Source organism: Bombus fervidus, chromosome 14, assembly GCF_041682495.2.
Source record: "Bombus fervidus isolate BK054 chromosome 14, iyBomFerv1, whole genome shotgun sequence".
NCBI lineage: Eukaryota > Metazoa > Arthropoda > Insecta > Hymenoptera > Apidae > Bombus > Bombus fervidus.
This window is the reverse complement of record NC_091530.1, coordinates 3,936,367-3,956,462: the sequence shown is the minus strand read 5'-3', so window position 1 is coordinate 3,956,462 and position 20,096 is coordinate 3,936,367. Positions and strand designations below refer to the sequence as shown.

Sequence of the window (20,096 nt, the reverse complement as noted above, 5' to 3'; positions counted from 1 at the left end):
CTTCCAATGTATAATCCTATAGTAATTAGTATTTTCTGGTACTGATTTAAACTTGTAGAGTTTAATGGAAATTTTATGGTAATTAGACTCAGTTTGTTTTAATTACTTGTTAATGCATATGTACATATCTCGAGTGTACATTTACATATCTACCTGCATTAATTAGGGACATTTTTTTGCTTTCTTAGATACGCCAGGAGATGTCGCTTCGTTCAACGCTTCGATATCGTTCTCAAACGCATTGAAACGTTACAGTTTGAAAATATATATTACTTGCAATATCGTTTGAATTATAAATGAAATATTTTTCATTACTTGTCAATATATTTGTCTTGTTATGGTTCTAGATATACATAATATTACATGAGTATAATAATTTATATAGAAATGTATTTTATATTATCCACTTTTGCTATCTGCTACTTCTAGAAATTTTACGTTTTAATTATACGATGTATTATTATATTATATTCATATTAAATTAAGAAACAAATTTTTTTCCAAAAACATAATTAATTATTTGTTATGAATAAAGTATGAAATATTTTAATGAACATTCATCTGCTAAATGTAACTAGAGAGGGCGTAAAAGAATGAAACTTAATAAACCGTTATAGTATTCCCCCTCTTAAGGCATACTATGGATGAAAACCACGGTGTGTATGATCGTGATGAAAACGCCTATACGAAGAAACGTATGGCTTCTAAGTATAGTTAGTATATTGTGCGTGAAGGTTAGGAGCAGGTAAGCGATCTAACGTGGGTTAGGGGAAAATAACAGCTCCTATCACAATGTAGTGTATAATAATGTTTTTGTGATATTACAATATTAAACGTATATCGATATACGCGTAGATAAAACATCCGTGTGATTCACCACGGAATACATGGATGTTGCGAACGGACAAAAGCCCCTCAGTGAGTGTAATTTACAATTTATTCAATGTAATTTATGAAATTTTATTTTATTTCGAAATAAATTAAATATTTTAGTCCGTTGAATAAAATATTTGTATAGAAATCATTTTTAAAAATTTGAACGCTTATTGAAACTTCGTCTTATATTTATTCATACATATACAAAAAGTTAATTACTCTTTCAATGACATAACATACATTACGATTATGGAAATTTGTTCACCTTACTTATTGAAACTAGTTTCTTTTATTTGCTATTCATTTAATACTCGTTTCGTATTTTATGACGAATTACACAATTTATTGGATAAATTTTATAATTTAGGTGGGCAACCTTCTGCCTCTGGTGGTTCAGGGATGGATAAGGGAAAAGAGTGGCAGATGGAATTACTTATGGAAAAATTACGTTCCAAAGCTTCCACATTCAAATCTCTAGTGGAAACTGCCAAAAATTTACGAATGGCTATGTTGGTAAGCGACTTGCAATATTTTGATAAATTATATTTGGTTAAATATTAATATCTTTTATGATTTTTAATAGGATAAAAGGTTTGCAATTGATAGTGCGGAGAAAAGTCAACTACAAAAATGTTTGGATACTTTGCAACATTCCATTAAAGTAACGTCTTTACAATCCATGGTAGAACGTTTGGAGAGTTTAACTAGACAATTAGGGTAAATATTTGTGAATAATCTATTTTAGGAAAAATTAAATTAGATAATTTAGTCAACATTTGTATTGTAATTGCGTTACAGCTTAAAGTTCATGATGTCTGGTCCACCAGGCACAGAATTGTTTATCTCCTCTGATATGTTCTTTTTGGAGATTCTTTTGGAGCCATCAGGTGTAGTTAAAGATGTTAAAATTCATCACGAAGGGAAAAACGAACAGCAGGTATAGATTGTTAGTTTTTGTAAGAAAATAATTTTTTAAATATATTTTATTACATAATAATTCTTAATGAAATTTTTGCAGAGCTGTGATGTATTGGTGTCTTGTTTGTCAAGAGGAGACTTCCTTGATTTTACAGTACAATTAGAAGGTTTAGCTTCAATATATCAATTAAATGCTGATAAGAAGGTAAAATGTAAAGCATTTAGTGCTTTACAGTCACTGGAGGCTGATCTGGGTATCTTAGCTCAATTGCAAACATTTATAAAAGAACCTTTTAATCTTGTTCATAAAAGCCCAGTTGGTTAGTGTCAAATCATATTTATTTTTATGAGATTAAGGAGATACAAATTTCCATGATAAGACAAAGATTTTTTATTCCAGGAATCCTTGAACGAAGAAGAGGTGGTCACGCTATGAAGCTGACATACTTTGTTTCTCCTTATGATTTAATAGATCAGGAGAATCGTACCTGTGATGCATTGAATTCAGAAATAGTTATCAAGCGGAAGATTGGTCATTCCGTTACTGTTTGTATGGAAGGTTCGACTGCTCACAAGTTGCCTACATCTAGTATCATAACTGTAAATAGAAGTCCTACAGGAAAAAGGTTTGTAGTTTTTTACGAAATACGTACATTACATTGATCTTAATGATCAATTTCTTATTGATAACTAATATTTTGTAGTACTCCATCATATGCTCCGTTAACTGGTACAAATTCCTCGGTATTACCCGCTTGTTTTGTATTGAAGCTCGCTAAGAAAATGCCGATGTGCATGGAACTAGTGCGTAGGATACAGAAAGTAACAGAATTAGAATGTGGAGACATATCCGCTCCCCATCCATTACTTAGTTTAATTATTCAGCATGCCAGTGAAGGACAACAGGATTGTCGGAATAACAGAGGACTTTATGTTGTATGTGAAACATTTTACGTAATATTTAATAATTAAAATCTTATGCTATTTTAAACGTTACTTTCTGTTACAGACTTTACCCGATCAACAGCACTGTTATTTCATGACAGAGAACAAAAATATGGAAGGTGTGTTAGTGTGTAGTATTCCTTTCACTCATCCGGCGCATGTCCCACAAATCTTGGTATACTTGCGTCAACAAGCGCTCTTTAATACGTTAATCGCTAGTTGCGTTAGACCTATGGCTCGGCAAGATCCAGAACATGCAACTATATTCGAAGTAAGCGCTTTATCATGGCAACACATATCGGTAAGTTTGGAGCATCCTTTCGAGGAGACAATGGCAACAGCAGAATTGGATTTGACGGATATCTCTGCGCTCAAGTGCAAATTGTATGGCATAAGTATAACGAACACGGAACAAACGTCAGATCTGACGGGTAAAGTCTTGCAGAAGTGTTTAAGTATACCTCTGACAATGAGAATTCTCATGAAGTCGTGGGAGAGTCGTGACTCTTTAAGCACGATGAACAATCTGAATAGTGGAAATGGAAGCTATAATGTAAATCTCGGTTCCGGAAAAGATCAGAATAGCCAGAATGGTTCCGGGATGCCCGACTTCACTAATGGAGAAACGAAAATCAAACAGGAACCTGGGTTGAATAATGGAAATGGAACAATGGGGAGGCAACAGTTGTCGCAACAGCAGCAGCAACAACAGCAACAGCAACAACAGCAGTCTTTTTTAGATGCCGGAACGGAGAATAGTATCGGGTTTCCGTCGTATTCCGGCCAATCCGATACCGCGACTACCGCTATGTTAAATCCATTACAATTGGGAGCGTTACTTGGACAGGCAAAAAACTCTATGTCCAATCCAATGAACGAACGTACAAAAAAAACACGTAAAAGAAAAACCGCGGATGGTATTTGGCGAAGTCCCAAAAGAAAGGGAGACGAGAGTGCTGAAATATTATTGGAAAGTTCTAGTTCAGATTCTACGCCCTTAGGTACACCAACCGGTGGTAGAGAAAATTTAAACGAGACAAGAACATCTACGCCAACATCAGCTACGAGCTTAACCAGTGGTTTGGATTTTTCTAATTTGGATCCAACGGATATTTTAGGAACGGATAAGAGCTCCGATTATGATATTGACAATGAGAGCGAGATAACGGAAGTTCACGATTTGCAAGACGTGGAAGAATTGATCAAGCGCGATCGTAAATCGAGGAAGAGAGAGGAGAAAAAGAGTCCGATTATTTTTGAAGAGAACAAAAGTCTGGTGCCGCCATCCGTAAGTATAACGCCAATTTCAAGCAGTAGTTTGGGTCAGACTACGAACTATAACTCTGTACTTACGGGGATGGGTTTGGAAAGGAGGCCAGGCATTGAAATAATACCAATAGCATCGTCACCGCAAGCCACTTTACCGAGCTCTATTACTATAACCCCAATAGCTGGGCCGACACAGTCGAAAAGTTTGACGGATGAACGTAGAGAACGAAAAAGTTCCAAGGGCAAGTCGACAGAGGATAAGGGGAAGTTGGAAAAAAGACGTAAGCGTAAGAGAGAAGACAGTCCTATGGGACCGCCGCCGGATAAAATACCATCTAAACAAGATCCTTTGTCGAAACCAGTTTCAGTGAGCATAAAACCGACTGAATCGCCGCCAAATTTGAGTTCACGACCGTCATCACCTGCCGCGACATTACGAAAATTTAGTCCGTCTCCGACGCACACCAGTCCACTTGCTCTCGTAGGTAAGTCCAGTCCTACATTGAAACAGTCAACAAACAAGCCAGTGCAAAGTCCAAAGCACTCTCCAGTCTATAGCAGTAGTCCCAAACATACGCCAGTACCTGCGAGTGTGAGTCCGAAACACGGCACTTCGTCACCAAAGCACGGCAGTTCAGCGAGCACTGGTAAGCCGAGTATGTCTGCGCTGAAATCTGCGGCGAATTCACCATCCAGTAAAACCACTGATTCTGGACAATCAAAAATAAAATCTTCGTCGTCGTCGAGCAAAGACTCCAATCGAGAGAAGGAGAGAAAAACATCGTCTTTAGCCTTCGGTGGATCGAGTGGTCATCAGAGTCCGAAGACGAAGTCTTCCAGTGGTAAGTTAAAACAACTGGAATTAATTCCTAGCGGGGAAACGCAATCTACTTTGCCTAGCAGTGGAGGCAGCACACCACCATCGGGCAATTCTGAACTTGGAAAGTCAGCCATCGCTCAACAAGCGAGAAACAGAAAGGGCTCGTTGAGTGCCGTTATCGATAAGCTGAAGAACGCTCAGCATTGTACGGATGATGGTGGCAACGGTGGGACGAAGTCAGCAACTAGTGGAAGTGGTAATTCAAGCGGTCAGAAAGAAAGAAATGTTGGAAGCTCCTCGAATAAGACCACAGAAGGAAAGTGTATTAGTAAAAATTCATCTATGGATACGAAAAATCCTGCAGAGTATATGGTAAAGCATAGTTCCGATGGAATGAAGATAACAATTAATAAAACTCGCACGAAAGATTCCAAATCCGGTACGAATCTTAAATTGTCTTCTTCCTCGGCGTCTGTTGCTACTGGAACATCTTCGAGTTCGTCCACGTCGTCAACAGCCATATCGGGTAATGGTTCTCCGAAAACGCACACTGGTCTGAAGCCAGGGGTAAGTTCCGGTCCTGCATCAAAGAAACCATCGTCTCAAACATCCCCAAAGCTATCTGGATCCTCCTCTTCTGGTTCTGGCGGTAGTAGTGGAAACAAAGGAAATCTTCTAGGACAAAAGATGTTGTCTGCCTTGAAGTCTATTTCAGGGTCGAATTCTGGAAGCGGTAACGGAGCTGGAGGAATCAGTGTTGGGAGTAGCGGTAGTAGTGGATTACTTTCTAAAAATGTGATGTCCTCCAAATCTTCTTCGAGTTCTCCGAAAACAGCAAGTTCCGGTGTGACGGATCTCAGTCGAAATCGTGATAAATCCCGATTATCAAAGTCTAGCGACAAAAGTATATTTCCTTCAAAAGGAATCGGGGATACCAGAAAATCAAGTCCGTCAGGATTACGAGAGGAGAGCGAGAGCGAAAGAGCGTTCAAGCTGCTGGCTGCTCACGCTTCCATGTCGAATCTATCGAATTTACCCAATTTACCGCCGCAGTTAGTCGTCGAAGGCCTCATGAAACAGCTGGATACTAAATTTCAAATACCCAAATTGTCCGCTAGAGCTAACGCAGACTCTAGCGACAAGAAATCAGAGAAGTTATCCATGCTTCCCGATAGTGGGAAAACGTTGGACAATCTTGCCACAAAGCAGACGTCGGAACAGGGAAAACTACAAACTTTATCGAACACGTCGAGCAGCGCTTCTAAGACAGCCTCAGAGGATCAATCGAGCCAGGGTAGAAGAGACCATGTACAAACGAAACCTGACAATCTTTCCATGACAAGCGCTGCCTCGGTAATAAATCTCGGTACGGACAGTACCAGTAACCTTCTACTTCCTAGTTTATCTAGTGGAAGCTCACACGATTTGGACGTTCCTACGAATCTCTCGATGCAGTCAACCGAGAACGAATCTCGCGACAAAGAGTCACCGATGAGTAGGACTAGCACGCAATTTCTGAGTAGCAGTTTAAGTTCCACTGTCGTTGGTAAAGACGACACTAGTGGTTCGGTAATGGCCGTTCTATCCAAAGCATCCGATTCACAGCCTAATAGTAAATCCGTCTACCCCACGATGATGACGACAGGCACGATAACTAGCGGAAACGGTGCAGCTACAACGAGTTCCGGTAGCGGAACCTCAGAAAGCTTGAATCTAAGTATCAAGCCAGTGGACGTCACGATGACAAAATACAAATCCGACGAGAAGAAGCAACAACCATCGCAGCAGTCTCAGCAGCAGCAACAGTCTCAGCCACCTCAGCCGCAACAGCAACAATCTCAACAACAAACGTCACAGTCACAACAATCTCAGCAGCAACAAATACAAACACCGCAAGTTCCGTCTTCCGGAGGATCTTCCTCTTCGTCTTCGTTGGGAACAACGGTGTCTTCGGAGGGTTCCTCGAGTACGATGAAGCCTCCTGGCACCGAGATACCCACAACGACGTCTCAAGAAGCTGCTGAAATGCTTCTGGACTTTTCTACGCCGAAGGAGGTAGCTAAGAGTCTGAACTTCACCAGTATCCCCGAGCGGGCCATGACCCAGGCAGCTTCGGTTCGCAGGAACACGCCACCACCTCCACCGCCTGCATTTCCAGCCAGTCCTTCCGTGAGTGTGCACATCGTGAAAAGTCCTGCACCCTCGCCGAGGGTCATCCCGCCCTCGCCTCACTCCGCTTCGCCGTGCATCACCGATGACGAGCTGATGGACGAGGCGCTGGTGGGAATGGGCAAATGAAGGTTACTGAAACTGTAGATTTAATTTTAGCCGCGACTGGTACAGGGTGTCCTGAAAGGCTGGCTGACTGGCTGCTGTTGAATTAGTCGGTCCTGCTCCGCTGTGCTCCACGTTTTCGTCCGTTCTTTCTCAAATATGATATCGTGGTGCACAGCCTGGAATTGTCGTCGAGTTAATTGGCGCTCCTCGAATTTTTGAAACGTTGGGTGAAGGAATGTCTTTATCAGATGATTTTTAATAATTAGATATCTTTGTTGTATCTATCTTTTTATTTCTCTTTGGTTGCTTGGTCAGTAGAGAGTAGAGCTAAAGAACGAAGCTCACAGGCGAAAAATATGGTAAGATATTTCTCGTTTTTTTTATAGAGGAGCAATTTTGAAGTTCAATTTCTTGACATCTAATTCTACATCAAAGCCATCTTTATGCATTTGATTTTGAGATTAAGTATATTAATATATTAATAATAATATATTAATAATGATTTCTTACCATCTTGAGTGTATAAAAGTATTAATAATGTTAGTTAGTTATATAGACTATTGTTAATTAAATTAAAGTAACATAGGGTTTATATCTCCTCGAATTTATCAGATCATGCACTTTTTTAGCTATTTCATATCAAAAAATCTCTTTTTAGTCATCGACTGATATAAAAATCAGGAGATCAATAAAAGTAAAGTCATATCTTTCTTGTGTGGTCTTCGAATGTCATGGGAATATAATTGTTTAATATGTAAAAGTGGGAGGATTGCTAGTTTTTGTTCAATCTTATCTTTGATGATTTTAAGCGAAAATGTATGCGTTTGTATTTGAATGTTTATTACTGCATGTTATTCACAAAGATATGAAAGATTGTTGTATCCAAATTTAATATTCAACATCGTTTCGTATTAATTATTAGTATTGATCGATCTTGCCCAATCTACAATTACTTACTTCTTACGCTTTCTTGATAATATCCAAATAAATTTATGAAATTGGCTAATCACAATAAAGAAAACATATGCTGATTTAAGAATCAGATGTGAACAAAGCAGATCGTTCTGATCTTAGATTATTTAAATTTTTTAAATAATTAATTTTATCTAATCTGTAGGCTACGAGAGATCGAACAACGATTTGATTTGATCGAGCCTGTTACCAATTCCAGCATTATTGAGTACGTGTAAAAGTAAATATCTTTTCTTACCATATTTTGTCTTCTTTAACTAGACAAATATCTTTGTAAATTAATATCCATTTACTCAAACATTTTCGCTCAAATTATGTACGTTTTGTAAATTATGAAAATATTAATCCGAGATCTTACGAATGTTAGAAGAATTTGTACGTTCGAAAATATATCTTCCTACGAGTTATGCGTTAAGAATTCTCAGGCAAGCGCATTACTTATGTTTCTCAAAGGTTAAATAATTGATAAACGTCAGAAGGGGACACCCTGTATATAGCAGAGAATTTTCACTTCTCCTGAAATGTCCTGCCGAATATAAATATAGTTTACGTCCCCGTATGCGAATCTCGAGCAAGTTCAATTTTCTTATGCATATGTATATATATATAAATATATATATAAAAGAAAGCATACAAAAAAAAAGAAAAGAAGGAGAAATGAAAAAGAGAAACTGGGAGAAAGAGAAAAACAAGCGGTCCCTTTGTAAAGATACTTTACAGATATAGGAACGAAGATTTAATCAGCGTGTATATCAAAGTGATTACTATTATAAATAAAATTCATATGCCGTGATTGACTGTAGGCTAGCAATAAAACAATTGTTTATAGATTTCTAAGAGAGAGAAAGATAGCGTGTGTGAAAAAGAGTGGACGTTGTACTAAATGATTGCGACATACGAGGAATAATATAGACAAGGACATAACGAGTTATTTTCGATAGAAATCCATGTTGGACAATATTTATAAGGGCACCGTAGAATGGGCATATGGTATTAAATATATTGACAGGATATTTCTCGATTGGCGTATTTCATATATCTGGAATTTTTACTAGTTACAAAATATAAACGTTTCAGAGATAATAATAATTTTAGCGAAAATTTATTTATATTTGAAATTATGGATATTTGAAGAAAGGGAAGAATGATTGATTATATCAAATACTATGTTGTTATTGACATAAATTTTACTCGTTTTTCATCAGAAACTTTCTCAAGTTATATGGAATACACTATTTTGAAAATATCATGGATACGGAGAAATTTTGTTCGACGAGGAGCCGTGAGAAAGGTAGATTATATAGCCAATTTATCGAGTCCTTTATCTTTACCTTCCTGTTCTTGTACTCGCTTCAATTGTCCTTCCTCGTAACCGTGTTCTTCGGCAGTTTACAACGAAGAAAAGTTGTTTCCATAGTTCAAGTAATTCTCTTTTGACAAATTGCATGGATATTTACGAAGAAGAAGAAAGAAACGGTAAAGGAAAGAAAAAAAGTCAACATTTGTTAACGCATCGAAAATCATCTTTGTCACGTATTAACGATAAAACTTTATATCGACAATGAGAATTAATCGCATAGTTTCGTTTAACACGATGCTTCGTTTAAAAAAAAAAAAAAAAAAAAGATATTTCAGAATGAATGTGTTTCTGACGAAAGAAAGTCACGGAATGATCGAAGCATCGAAGGACACGTCGCGATAATGAAAATTGAGCTTGTAAACAATTTTCTGTAAACGAGTTCACAAAATTTGTACGGAATCTTATTGGAATCGATACGTTTTGATTGGAATATTTTTCAAGTGTCCTCAGTGTTTCAACTGCGTGGTGGAAAATTGTGAATCGAAGAAGTAAACGGAAGGGAAGAGATAGTAGGTACCAAGTGCCAAGTAGAGGTAAAAAAGAAGAAAGGAAGAACGACAATTTTCGAGGATGGAGTTTTAATCCTTTGTGCTTTGATGCTTCCTACTATCTTCGTTTCAATATGGAATTGATTATCCCACGAAATTAATGTTTCCAAATGAACTAATTTTTATTTAGTTTCTAAATAGTCAGATCTGTTTCACTTAAGTTTAATTAATAATTACTATTATTTTTCAGGATGAGTTTATTGGTAATAATATATACATATTGTGTTTTTCAAAGGATTGAAATTCTGATCCTAAGAAAATAACGTTGTCTTTGTACAAATTAGACAAAAATGTTTCGGTTTAAAGATTGAATAAACGTCAACGAAAATTAGATGTATCGATCTGTGTTGCATTTATTCGATGTTTGAACCAAAGATTAAGACAAGAGAACAGACACAGATGTTATATGAATAAAGTAAGCGAGTTATATGTCTGTTGCGGATAATTAAGAGATATTAGAGAAAAAGCGAGAGTAAGAAAGAGAAGATTAAAAGTGAATTAAAATAACGACGTACAGATCATTTTCCATGTGTAAATTTGACGAAAATTGTATTTTCGAGCGGGAGTACTGTACCGTAGACAATACTTTGCTCCGATGGATAAAAGAAAAAAAAGAAAAAAGAAGATAAGACGAGAGGAATAAAGAAATTCTTGAAGAGGAAATTGTCCGGTACTCCCGAGGGAAAAATATGGTTTATTTTTTCAATACTCACGATGGTGTACATAGACCTAGAAGGCGTTTGCGCTGCGTAAACGGTACTGTAATAAAATAAAAAATATACAAATACGATAACTGATAAATATTGAATTTAATTCAACGTGAACGAAAGGAAGAAAGATATGAGAATGTGAGAGATGTTCAGTTAGCCACCATTTCATTGTTTCTATAATTATTTATTTGAACACAGGTACAAATAATGCAATTTTGTTTTTATTATTTATCCCTCTTCTCCGAGATATTCCGAATGAAATATATTGCGGCAAAACTTGCCAAATTGTGTATCAGCTGTGAAGAAGAAAAAAAAAGGAGTAAAAATGTAAGCGACATAAGTTCAATTTTGAAAGTTTGAAATCTTTTATCACCTGTTTCTTCAATCTTCCATCAAAGTGTTAAAGCTAATTTCATTTCGCGATACTTGTTATTAAAGTTTTTTCGGTTTAAGAACTGCAACGTTTCCGCTTCCCTTGAAAGCAAGCGAATTTTTTGTTAGAAAATTGAAGATGTTACGACTGTAAAATTTCAGATGTAATTTAACGTACCGTGAAAACGTCGCGTGAAACTTGGAAGAATTTTATGGATTGTACATATGGGATATGTTTATTTCTCTATGATACACGTGCGTGAAATATGTTCCTCTGGTTCAGAATGAATATCGGTAATGCAGTGCCGGTTAGTTTATGCTGTATGGAATATTTTTTCAGGATCAATAGTCCTCTGGTTTGAGACGATTTCTGGATCGTCCCATTTCCAGAAGGACGTGTACTTTCAAGCGAGAAACCGTGAATGTTTCGAATTTGATTGATCGGATTATGAATACATGTATTGATATTGATAGTAATCGTTGTTGTGAATATGAAAAACTAGTTTCTGTAAAGAGTTTTATTTAAGAAGTTTAAGTTTAATCGAATTGTTGAAAGAGAAGAAAACGGAAATACAAATCTGTGAAGGAACCTCTGTATAAATGTAACTGTATTAGCGCGTGCATGTACATTTAAGCATTGACTTGTATAGAGAAAAAGAAGATATATACATATAATTATAAAGTATATATATATATATAATTATCTTTATCGACGAGTGTCTTCGAATACACGCTGAATTCTCGGGACACGTATGTAAGCCTTGATAATAAAGACTATGTCTTTTTTTGGAAATTCGCGCGTTTCTTCAACTTTGGTTCTATCAGAAGTTACTGAAGAAAAAAAAAAAAAAAAAAGAGGAAGGGGAAGGAGAGAAGAGTAAATATAACATGAGAAAACAAATAATAGTCGTTTATTTCATTGCTTTATACATATACGTTTACACCTCCGTCTATAACTATTTGGACTTATAATAAAATCCACAAGTATTACGTGTTTGCAGATTTCGCATAAACATTTTACAAAGGTCAATTTAACGAACCATCACGTTACTATAATCATATTAATGTAATCATGATATTGTTCTTAGATAGTATAAATAATATCTATTAATAATTAAATTCTATTAAAAATTAATTTATAAATTAATATAAAATGGTTGATATCATCTAAAGGTATCTGAAGATATAGAAATACCGAATTTCACAAGAGATAAACATATCAAATACTTTCTTTTATCATCTCGATAATTTCTATATGTTAATAAATATTGCTCGATATCTGCTAAAAATAACATCAGGGATAACGCAATAAATCCATAAAAGAAATTAAAATCTACGCGAAATCTGCAAATGTATAAATGCTCGAAAGCTTATGGATGAGAGTGTTACATGATACATTCACACATTGATACCTAGCATACAAACATTACCATTTAAACATTATCATTTTTCTTTTTCTAATTAACAGATTATGATTCCTTTCTTAGTTACAATTCCTTGACTTTTATTCCTGGGTCATCTCTCTAAAATTAAAGAGACGGTATTTTATAATTCATAAGATACAACTCATGAACCATAAATTGCACATCTTAGATATATAATATATATATATACATACATATATACACATATATACATATATATATTATATAGCTTTACGCAATACTTTGTGTTTAATTTCTTCTGTTTCAGATAATTCACGATCTATCTATACTAATTTATACAGCTTTGGTTATATCGTTCTTCAAATATATTTAGAATTCAATAACCACTGGCAAAAATCCTTACACAAACAAGTTCACAACATATTCAGAGCGTCTATTCGAATAAAACTTAAAACATTCGCTATCCCTCACTTAAAGATACACGCCCAACTTCTGGGGATGAAAACGTCCCAGAAATCGTCTCGAACCGGAGGACAATTGATCCTGGCGAAATACTCCATGCAGTATAAGCTAACCATTACTCCATTACCTACGCTCAAGCTGAACCATAGGAAGACGTTTCCAGCAGTCTTCAATACAAACACGACCGTGAGGCCAATAACACCGAAAAGAATCAGCATAACTGGATAAAAGAAATGGGTGGTGAAGCTGAGGATGTATTCGTGAATGATCGCCGAGATAGCGAAGACCGCACAAGTAGATATAGTCCTGTTTCCTGGAGTCAGGATCTCGTACATGTCCTTGTAAATGTAAGTGTATAACCAGTCGTGTACCACGATGTTCCAGGTTCGATAATAAGTGCTGAAGCAGATCGAGTTCCACCAATCCTGCAATTCGAATGGTATAACATAAATTTACTGCCATTTTGTCATTGTGTTATGCGTGTATAAATAATCTATAAAGAGAGAATCCATGAATCGATGAACGTCCCATAAGAAAGTTGCGATAGATCGGAAGGAGTAGATAGATTGGAAAGAACGATGACGAAGCATCAGCATGAACACGATAGATTTGATGCAACGATCCCGATGACTCAGGTAGGCTGTTAGGAAATTCGAAATGCCAGAAGCATTTAGAGTATATTATGTGGTTTTGTGAATGGAATTTGGAGGCTGTGATATTTTTCTTTCTTTTTTTTTTTTTTTGCTGACTGTTCGTTGGTTTCCAGGATATATGTGTCATGCGCTGAGGTAATCTTTCATTGAGCGTGACGTTGAAGATGTTTAGAAACTTACTTTATAAAACATCTTGTCAGCGAATCGTAACAGTTCAGCGGTAGCATTCATCCAACAATGCAGGAGAAGATAGAAACCGCAAACGAACATTAAAATGCCTGGCAGCATCGAGCTGAGAATATTGAGTATCATTTTTCCCACCTCGACTGGATGTTTCCCAAAATCCCGATAGTTTGGATATAACAAACGCTCGTAGAGAAGCGCAACGAAAATGATGATCGTTATTACTTCGACGAAATTGGACAGAACGATGTTCCATCGAATGCGCTTCGACCTAAACAGTGAAATATTTCATATGTTACATGTAAATGTTTATTTCAAATAATATGTCGATCTTCCTTCTATATTTACTTATCTTATTTATACATGAGATTGAAATTTAAGATTGGAATGTGTATTTTTGATATTCAAAATTTGTTTCTCGCACGATTCTTCTATTTCTTAACAAAGTGGAAAATCTAAGATTGAAATATTTATAGAAAAGTTTATTTTCGAGCGTATCCAAATCTTTGATCGTATCTTTCGATATTTGCAATTTTTATCTCTTGTAGACTGATAAGAAGAATCAAAGTACCGATTGTTCTTTCGATAGAATAATTATCAAGTGCTCGAAATCTTGATAATTCGATTTGCAGTTTAATATTTTAGTACTTACAGATCTATCGCGTATACTATCTCGAGAGCTATTTAAACTGGAAAAGATCATTCAGCGACACAGATAGTCATTTTTAAAGACATAATAATACATTTTGAAAAGCTTTCTCATATCTTAAGGCGTAATATTTCCTCGTGTCGTTTCTTGAATCTCGATTTTCACACGGCAGGATGATGATAGATTTAAGGAATACTTTGATTCAATATACGTAAATTTGGTTGTTATAGAAAGAGAAGAAAATATTCTAGATATTTTGCAGAACGTTAAATTTCAGCTCACGTATAACAACGTATAACGATAATCATTGAATTTAAATATAATCCTAAGTTTTCAACTTACCTAGGATATCTGTCTTGGTAAATGAGAGTTGGTGCGAACAAGAAATAGAGATACTTGGAAAAATCAGGTGGCTGTGGTATTGGTGTATCTGAATGAGGTTTAAAGGACAAAAATTTTGGTGCAACGCTTCTTATGAATGCATGAATCTTCATGACTAGTCGGACCTATGAAATGCATAAGAAGGTACATTTTTATTTTGCAATTTTACGATATAATTTAACGAGTATTAATTTATGACTAATTTACATTACAAATACCTATTCTCAATTCTCAATTGTAAAAAGATTTTTCTCCAGAAATTATATGTATAGGAATATATTCCTTACATGAATTTTATGAAAAAATTAATTAGGCAAATGTTAGTAAATAATTACATGATATTTTCTTTCCACTACCGATAGAAATTATTCGTTTGAAATCAAATAAGATTTCGAGAAAACGATTTAACCTCGCATAATTTGATTAGTCAATGACAATTGCTATAAAATATACTTACTTGCTCCATAAGAATGATCATACTAGATGCAAAGGGCAAATCGTTGTCGAGTAAAGCTTTGGTAGGAAGTACAAATAAGAAAGTCAGATATAGGATGATGCCTGCCAGCCATAGGTAGTCCCAAACTTTTTTGGCGACAGCTGCAAAACAAAATTTGTAAGCATCAGTAGCTCGAAGTTTATTAAAATCTTTTTATTAAAATTAAAATTGAGTCGAAATTGACTTACAATTTGGCGCGTATTTGTGGCGACGAGTGGCCCAACAACAGAAAGTGGGGTATACTCCTAGAACCGATAACTTCATAAAGGTCCAAATGAGCAATACTATTGGAAATTTGGCAAAACCAGCTCGCACTGTATCGATGCCGAGATTAGGCCTGAAAGAATAAATTATGTGGACGATCGAAGATTTTTGCATGTATTATATTCCATAGTACTTTTCTATCTTATTATTCTCTGTACTTTATCCTAAATTTTATTTTATTTTATTAAGATACTTCGTTGTAACTCTGTTATGTTTCTTGGGTCACTTCTCATCTAATCGTATTTTTCTATCGTTGCTAAGAAATTGTTTATAGTTGTGGAAAATACGAAAGATAATTCGATACGTCTCACTTCTTATTTCAATCTTATGGCAAAGTTTTATCTAAAACGTCAATGTATTTTCTGCCTCATCGAAAGAAAAGTGAAATTGAGACACAAAAATTCAAAGACTCTAACAGGATCAGTTAATTTCAATTCGAAGGTTTCCCTTTCTATTACTTCCAATACGACGATCTTTCTTGTTTACATCGAGCTCGATTTTACATAATAATCGATTCGAGTAAATATTTTCTCGAGTGTTGATTCTTTTTGGTAAAGAAATATTAAGATAAATGAGTGCAAGGAGTACGCGTGTACTTACGAGCCTATGTGACGGATATCGTACGCAGCGGTGTGTATTAAGAGAATTATCAACATTGCTACGATGGCATTATAAAGGGTACGAATATGTTTAATCTCGTACAGGTCGGTCAATAGAGAATTTCTTTGAAGAAATTGTTTGGTAGGTAACATGTTCTCCTTTGTTGCTTTCCTATAGTAAAATGACAATGAAACGATCAGTATTTAAGAAATTAGATTTAACGCTCAATTACTTGCGACAAAAATATCAATTGACGTAAATCAAATCTTTTTTTTTTAACGTGGATCATGAAAAAAAAAAAAAAGAAAGAAGAGAAATGGACTGAAATTGCGAAATTATCTAATTCGCGAAAACAGCTTTGGATATGCAAGTACATTTGTACTTAAGTTCAATGTATCTTGCTTTATACTTTTATCATGTTTTCATAGCACGTATACAAAATTATGATAACACGAAGGAATGTTATTTTATCGTTCATGTCTTGGTTCCTTTGCTTATTAATCTTTACGAACACAGTTTACAATTCTTTTCTTTCTTCTCTCTAATATAATGTAGCTTTGTTTTTAGCTTTCTGACCGCAATATTATTCTTTATAATTTTACTATTGTTATTAGTTTTTCAACGTTGTACATATACATATGCTGTGTACAAACAATAGAATACACTAAAGTTTGTTGAATCGGGTCAAAGCGGTTAAGCGCGTGGTCAGATCTTTGTTTCACAGCTAAATGTTGGCGTGAATTATTTATTAGAAAATTGCCATCTATATCTTCTAAGAGAAAAATTGTTCTCCTCTCTTTGTCATTGTCAATTGGCTACCATAGTGTTGTACTCGCATGAACCATGGACAAACAAATAATTTTGGATGCAATTTAAACGAAATATAACATTGAAATTTTCTTTTCAAATCTAAAGAAACAAATATGAAATGAATCTTTTGACTTCAACAGGTTAAATGCCTTTTTTTACGTTCGAGAATTCTTTTTCGAAAAAATATTTGACCTTTTCCTAATTTTGATAAAATACAGTGAAGCAATCGAGTTAATTAACTTGCGATAATTCACACGAGTAAAATGATTTGTCAATTTAAAAAATAATTGATATCGAATAGTTGCTCCCGAAGGATGGATTTGAAGCATAAGGAATGCAATAGTGTAAGTCGAAAGTAATGTGAGCATAGAAGAGTGTAATATCAAGGTTTAAGTGCGATTATGCAATTACGTTCTGTTAGAGTATTTCTCGGACTCCGTCAGATCTTTCAACTCCGTTGAATTGAATCTGCTCATTATTTCCGACATCATATCGTTCATTTGGCTGTTAATGATCTCCAAAATGTCTTGCCTAATTTCCTGTAGAAAAAAAGATAATTATATTTTATTACCGCGTTTAACAAGTTTATTTTATAAAGTCAATTTTAACTTTTAACAAGCCCATAGCGTCCAGTAATCGATTAATTCGCCCGTATAATAATGTTTCCAATTTATCTTTTAGTGCTTTTACAATAATCATGCAATTTAACGCTTTCATTATTAATTAATTTCACTTAATCGAATCAAACGAATCGGTGGTAATGAACATCTGCAAATTTATAATTTCCTGTATTTTACAATAGTTCCAAAAATTAATTAGATCGATCGTGTATCTGTTTGATCAATTACCTATACGAAGAATTAATTATATTTATCAGATTCCTCTATTAAAATTAAACGAGTTTGTGAATTAACAAGAAACGAACATCTGGCGTTACCATCTGTTCTCGAATTTTAATGGATTCCATTAAGAAGACAACATTCAGATGAATTAATATAAATCGATTATACTATACGCGAATTATTATAAATTACAGTTTGATTTTTCACACCTGCATTTGTCCTTGCACTTCATTGATAATTATATCACGCACTTCGCATTGCTTGAATTTGGTAGACTCCATCTCTGCAATAAAGTAATAAAAAGATACAATGCTTGCAAGATATTCAAAACTTAGCTTTAATCGTACTCTCATCTGTCAATTGCAATTATTTTCCTGTCGTTCTAAAGAAAATTTCGGAAAGTACTTATCTGTATCGAGTACGATCTCCGCTTTAAAGGTAACAGTATCAATATCGCTATAAAATCAATTCAGCACGTACTTTGTGTCTTCAGATCCTCCTGCATCTCACTGATATTCTCACTGGTATTCTCACTGGTATTCTCACTGGTATTCTCACCGGTATTCTCACTGGTAACGTGTTCCATCATAGTTCGTTATTCGTTTTCCCTTATCTGCGATTCAACGATTCATTATTTTATATTCAATGAACCTCGGAGGACCTCGATACCGGTCAGGTTTCACGAAAATACCATACGGTTGGCAATTCACCCTGGAAATATTGGAATAATCTGCGTCAAGTATCCCGAGATCCGTACAGATATCGCTAAATCGTGACAAACCTATGGACCAACCAAGCGAATATTACTGAAATCGTAGGCACTCGATCCGAAGGAAATAGTATTTTGCTTGATGTTGTGAATTAATTTATTGTTCGTAGAGCTTCGGAGACGAGTTGATTCAAAAACGCATACGACGATTCGAAGAGCTAATATATTTAATGGCCACTTCAACGGCAATGATGTTTAAAAAACAGATCGATTTCGAGATGTCGATAATAGAAAAAGAAATCGTTTCGAAAACGTTGACGATTTAAAATCGGTTCGAGCACTGCGATAATTCGAATCCATTCAATTTGGCCTCTTTAACCGACTTAGCCGATTTTCACGACCAAAAAGGTTCGAAGACGAGCGCTAGCTGAAGCGTTTACACTATACGAGGCGCAAACCGCTACTGATCCATCGGCCGGATCGGGAAGAGCACAAGCATATAGAACGTACAAGTATACGACGACCGTACCAACGATTATCGAATTTTTCAGCTGATCGTGCGATAGTAGAACCACCCGCGTTTCTTTCGTCTAGGCGGCGATATCGTCCTTTCATTCTTTGTCGAGTACACGCGCACTCGTCACTCGTTTCTATGTCCTCGTCTCTTCTGATTAAGTAATTGCAATAGCGGTTTGCGGCTTGCCTGGACGTTTACTGAATCTGTCGCGTTCACAGCGCGAAACAACGCCGAACCAAGAGATACGAAAATACGCGGTGTAAATTACAGGCTGAAAAATATTCGGAACTCGTTGCACGCCGTGCATACCCGAGAAATTTTATTGTTTCTTAGGATAGTTTCGCGACTCGGTACTTGCTTTCGCAAGTTTGTTTCTAGGAACGAAATAATAGGAATTAGATGCGTTCTTGCTAGAATAAGATCTCTTTCAATTTTTATTTCAATTCTTTATTCGTCCTTCTAGAAGAAAACTTGTTCGTTAATTATCTTTTCTAGATCTTATATTCTGTACTCTATATTTTGCATCTTTATCCTAGATTCTATAATCTACGTTTTTTTTTATTGTAAATGTTAAATCTTAAAATTAATCTAATTCGAAGTAATAATTGCTTTGACTTTACACCGAAAAATAAATTCGTCTTACTGTTTCGCGTTTATATTTTATGAGGGGAAAGTAGTTCTTTTGCGAAACTCGAGAAACATTAGGAAGATATCAAATAAATTATTCTTGTTACCATAAAGAGAAATCTTTAAACTAGTTTTCTAAGAAGAATGAAAATTGTTTAAAATAAAGTATTTAACTCCGTGTCATTAGTAATTCGATATAATTGCAGTAACTTATTTGTGCGATCTAAGCTAGCGAACAAACAGATTGTATAATTGCAGTATTATTGACGAGTAACGTCAATTATTAATTACGACTGTAAACAAATTTCATTTTTTAATTATCCAGAACGAATTGTATTTGGTAGAATTTTTGATAAGATTGATTAATAGATTTAGCACAGTTTTGGGTTAGGCTAAAGATCATACGATAAGCCTGTGAATGTTTATAAATATCATATACAATATCGCGTTA

At 35.2% G+C, this 20,096-nt stretch overlaps 2 protein-coding genes across 7 annotated transcripts; one reads left to right on the top strand and one right to left on the bottom strand.

Moving 5' to 3' along the window:
- The first annotated feature begins 643 nt into the window (after positions 1-643).
- On the top strand, positions 644-9,276 carry Med1 (Mediator complex subunit 1). 3 transcript variants are annotated; one of them, XM_072017141.1, is made up of 9 exons: positions 644-918; positions 1,244-1,389; positions 1,460-1,593; positions 1,675-1,813; positions 1,895-2,114; positions 2,195-2,420; positions 2,499-2,730; positions 2,804-6,997; positions 7,157-9,276. In XM_072017141.1, exons 1-9 carry the CDS (start codon positions 888-890, stop codon positions 7,205-7,207), a joined length of 5,373 nt encoding a protein of 1,790 aa, XP_071873242.1. In that variant the 5' UTR covers positions 644-887; the 3' UTR covers positions 7,208-9,276. The 3 variants fall into 3 exon arrangements, with proteins under 3 accessions (XP_071873242.1, XP_071873240.1, XP_071873241.1); XM_072017139.1 differs by having other exon boundaries at positions 2,804-9,276; XM_072017140.1 differs by having other exon boundaries at positions 648-745; positions 2,804-9,276.
- A 3,217-nt stretch (positions 9,277-12,493) lies between these two features.
- On the bottom strand, positions 12,494-18,956 carry LOC139994473 (sterol O-acyltransferase 1). Of its 4 annotated transcripts, none has more exons than XM_072017146.1 (11): positions 18,368-18,956; positions 18,273-18,331; positions 18,002-18,075; positions 17,362-17,489; positions 16,141-16,311; positions 15,465-15,613; positions 15,238-15,377; positions 14,742-14,905; positions 13,748-14,021; positions 12,694-13,339; positions 12,494-12,632 (listed from the first exon to the last, which is right to left on the bottom strand). In XM_072017146.1, the coding sequence occupies exons 1-10, from the start codon at positions 18,379-18,381 to the stop codon at positions 12,920-12,922; spliced, it is 1,593 nt and encodes a 530-aa protein (XP_071873247.1). In that variant the 5' UTR covers positions 18,382-18,956; the 3' UTR covers positions 12,494-12,632; positions 12,694-12,919. The 4 variants fall into 4 exon arrangements, with proteins under 4 accessions (XP_071873247.1, XP_071873245.1, XP_071873246.1 ...); XM_072017144.1 differs by having other exon boundaries at positions 18,273-18,503; positions 18,574-18,956; XM_072017145.1 differs by having other exon boundaries at positions 18,273-18,573; positions 18,706-18,956.
- Positions 18,957-20,096: the final 1,140 nt, after the last annotated feature.

Coding starts and splice junctions, on each gene's coding strand:
- LOC139994473 (XM_072017142.1), bottom strand. CDS start 18,381: ATGATGGAACACGTTACCAGTGAGAATACCGGTGAGAATACCAGTGAG. Junction 14,022..14,741: donor TACCAAGACAGATATCCTAG/GTAAGTTGAAAA, acceptor TTCACTGTTTAG/GTCGAAGCGCATTCGATGGA. Junction 13,340..13,747: donor CTGACAAGATGTTTTATAAA/GTAAGTTTCTAA, acceptor TTCGAATTGCAG/GATTGGTGGAACTCGATCTG.
- Med1 (XM_072017139.1), top strand. CDS start 888: ATGGATGTTGCGAACGGACAAAAGCCCCTCA. Junction 2,115..2,194: donor TGTTCATAAAAGCCCAGTTG/GTTAGTGTCAAA, acceptor TTTTTATTCCAG/GAATCCTTGAACGAAGAAGA. Junction 2,421..2,498: donor AGAAGTCCTACAGGAAAAAG/GTTTGTAGTTTT, acceptor AATATTTTGTAG/TACTCCATCATATGCTCCGT.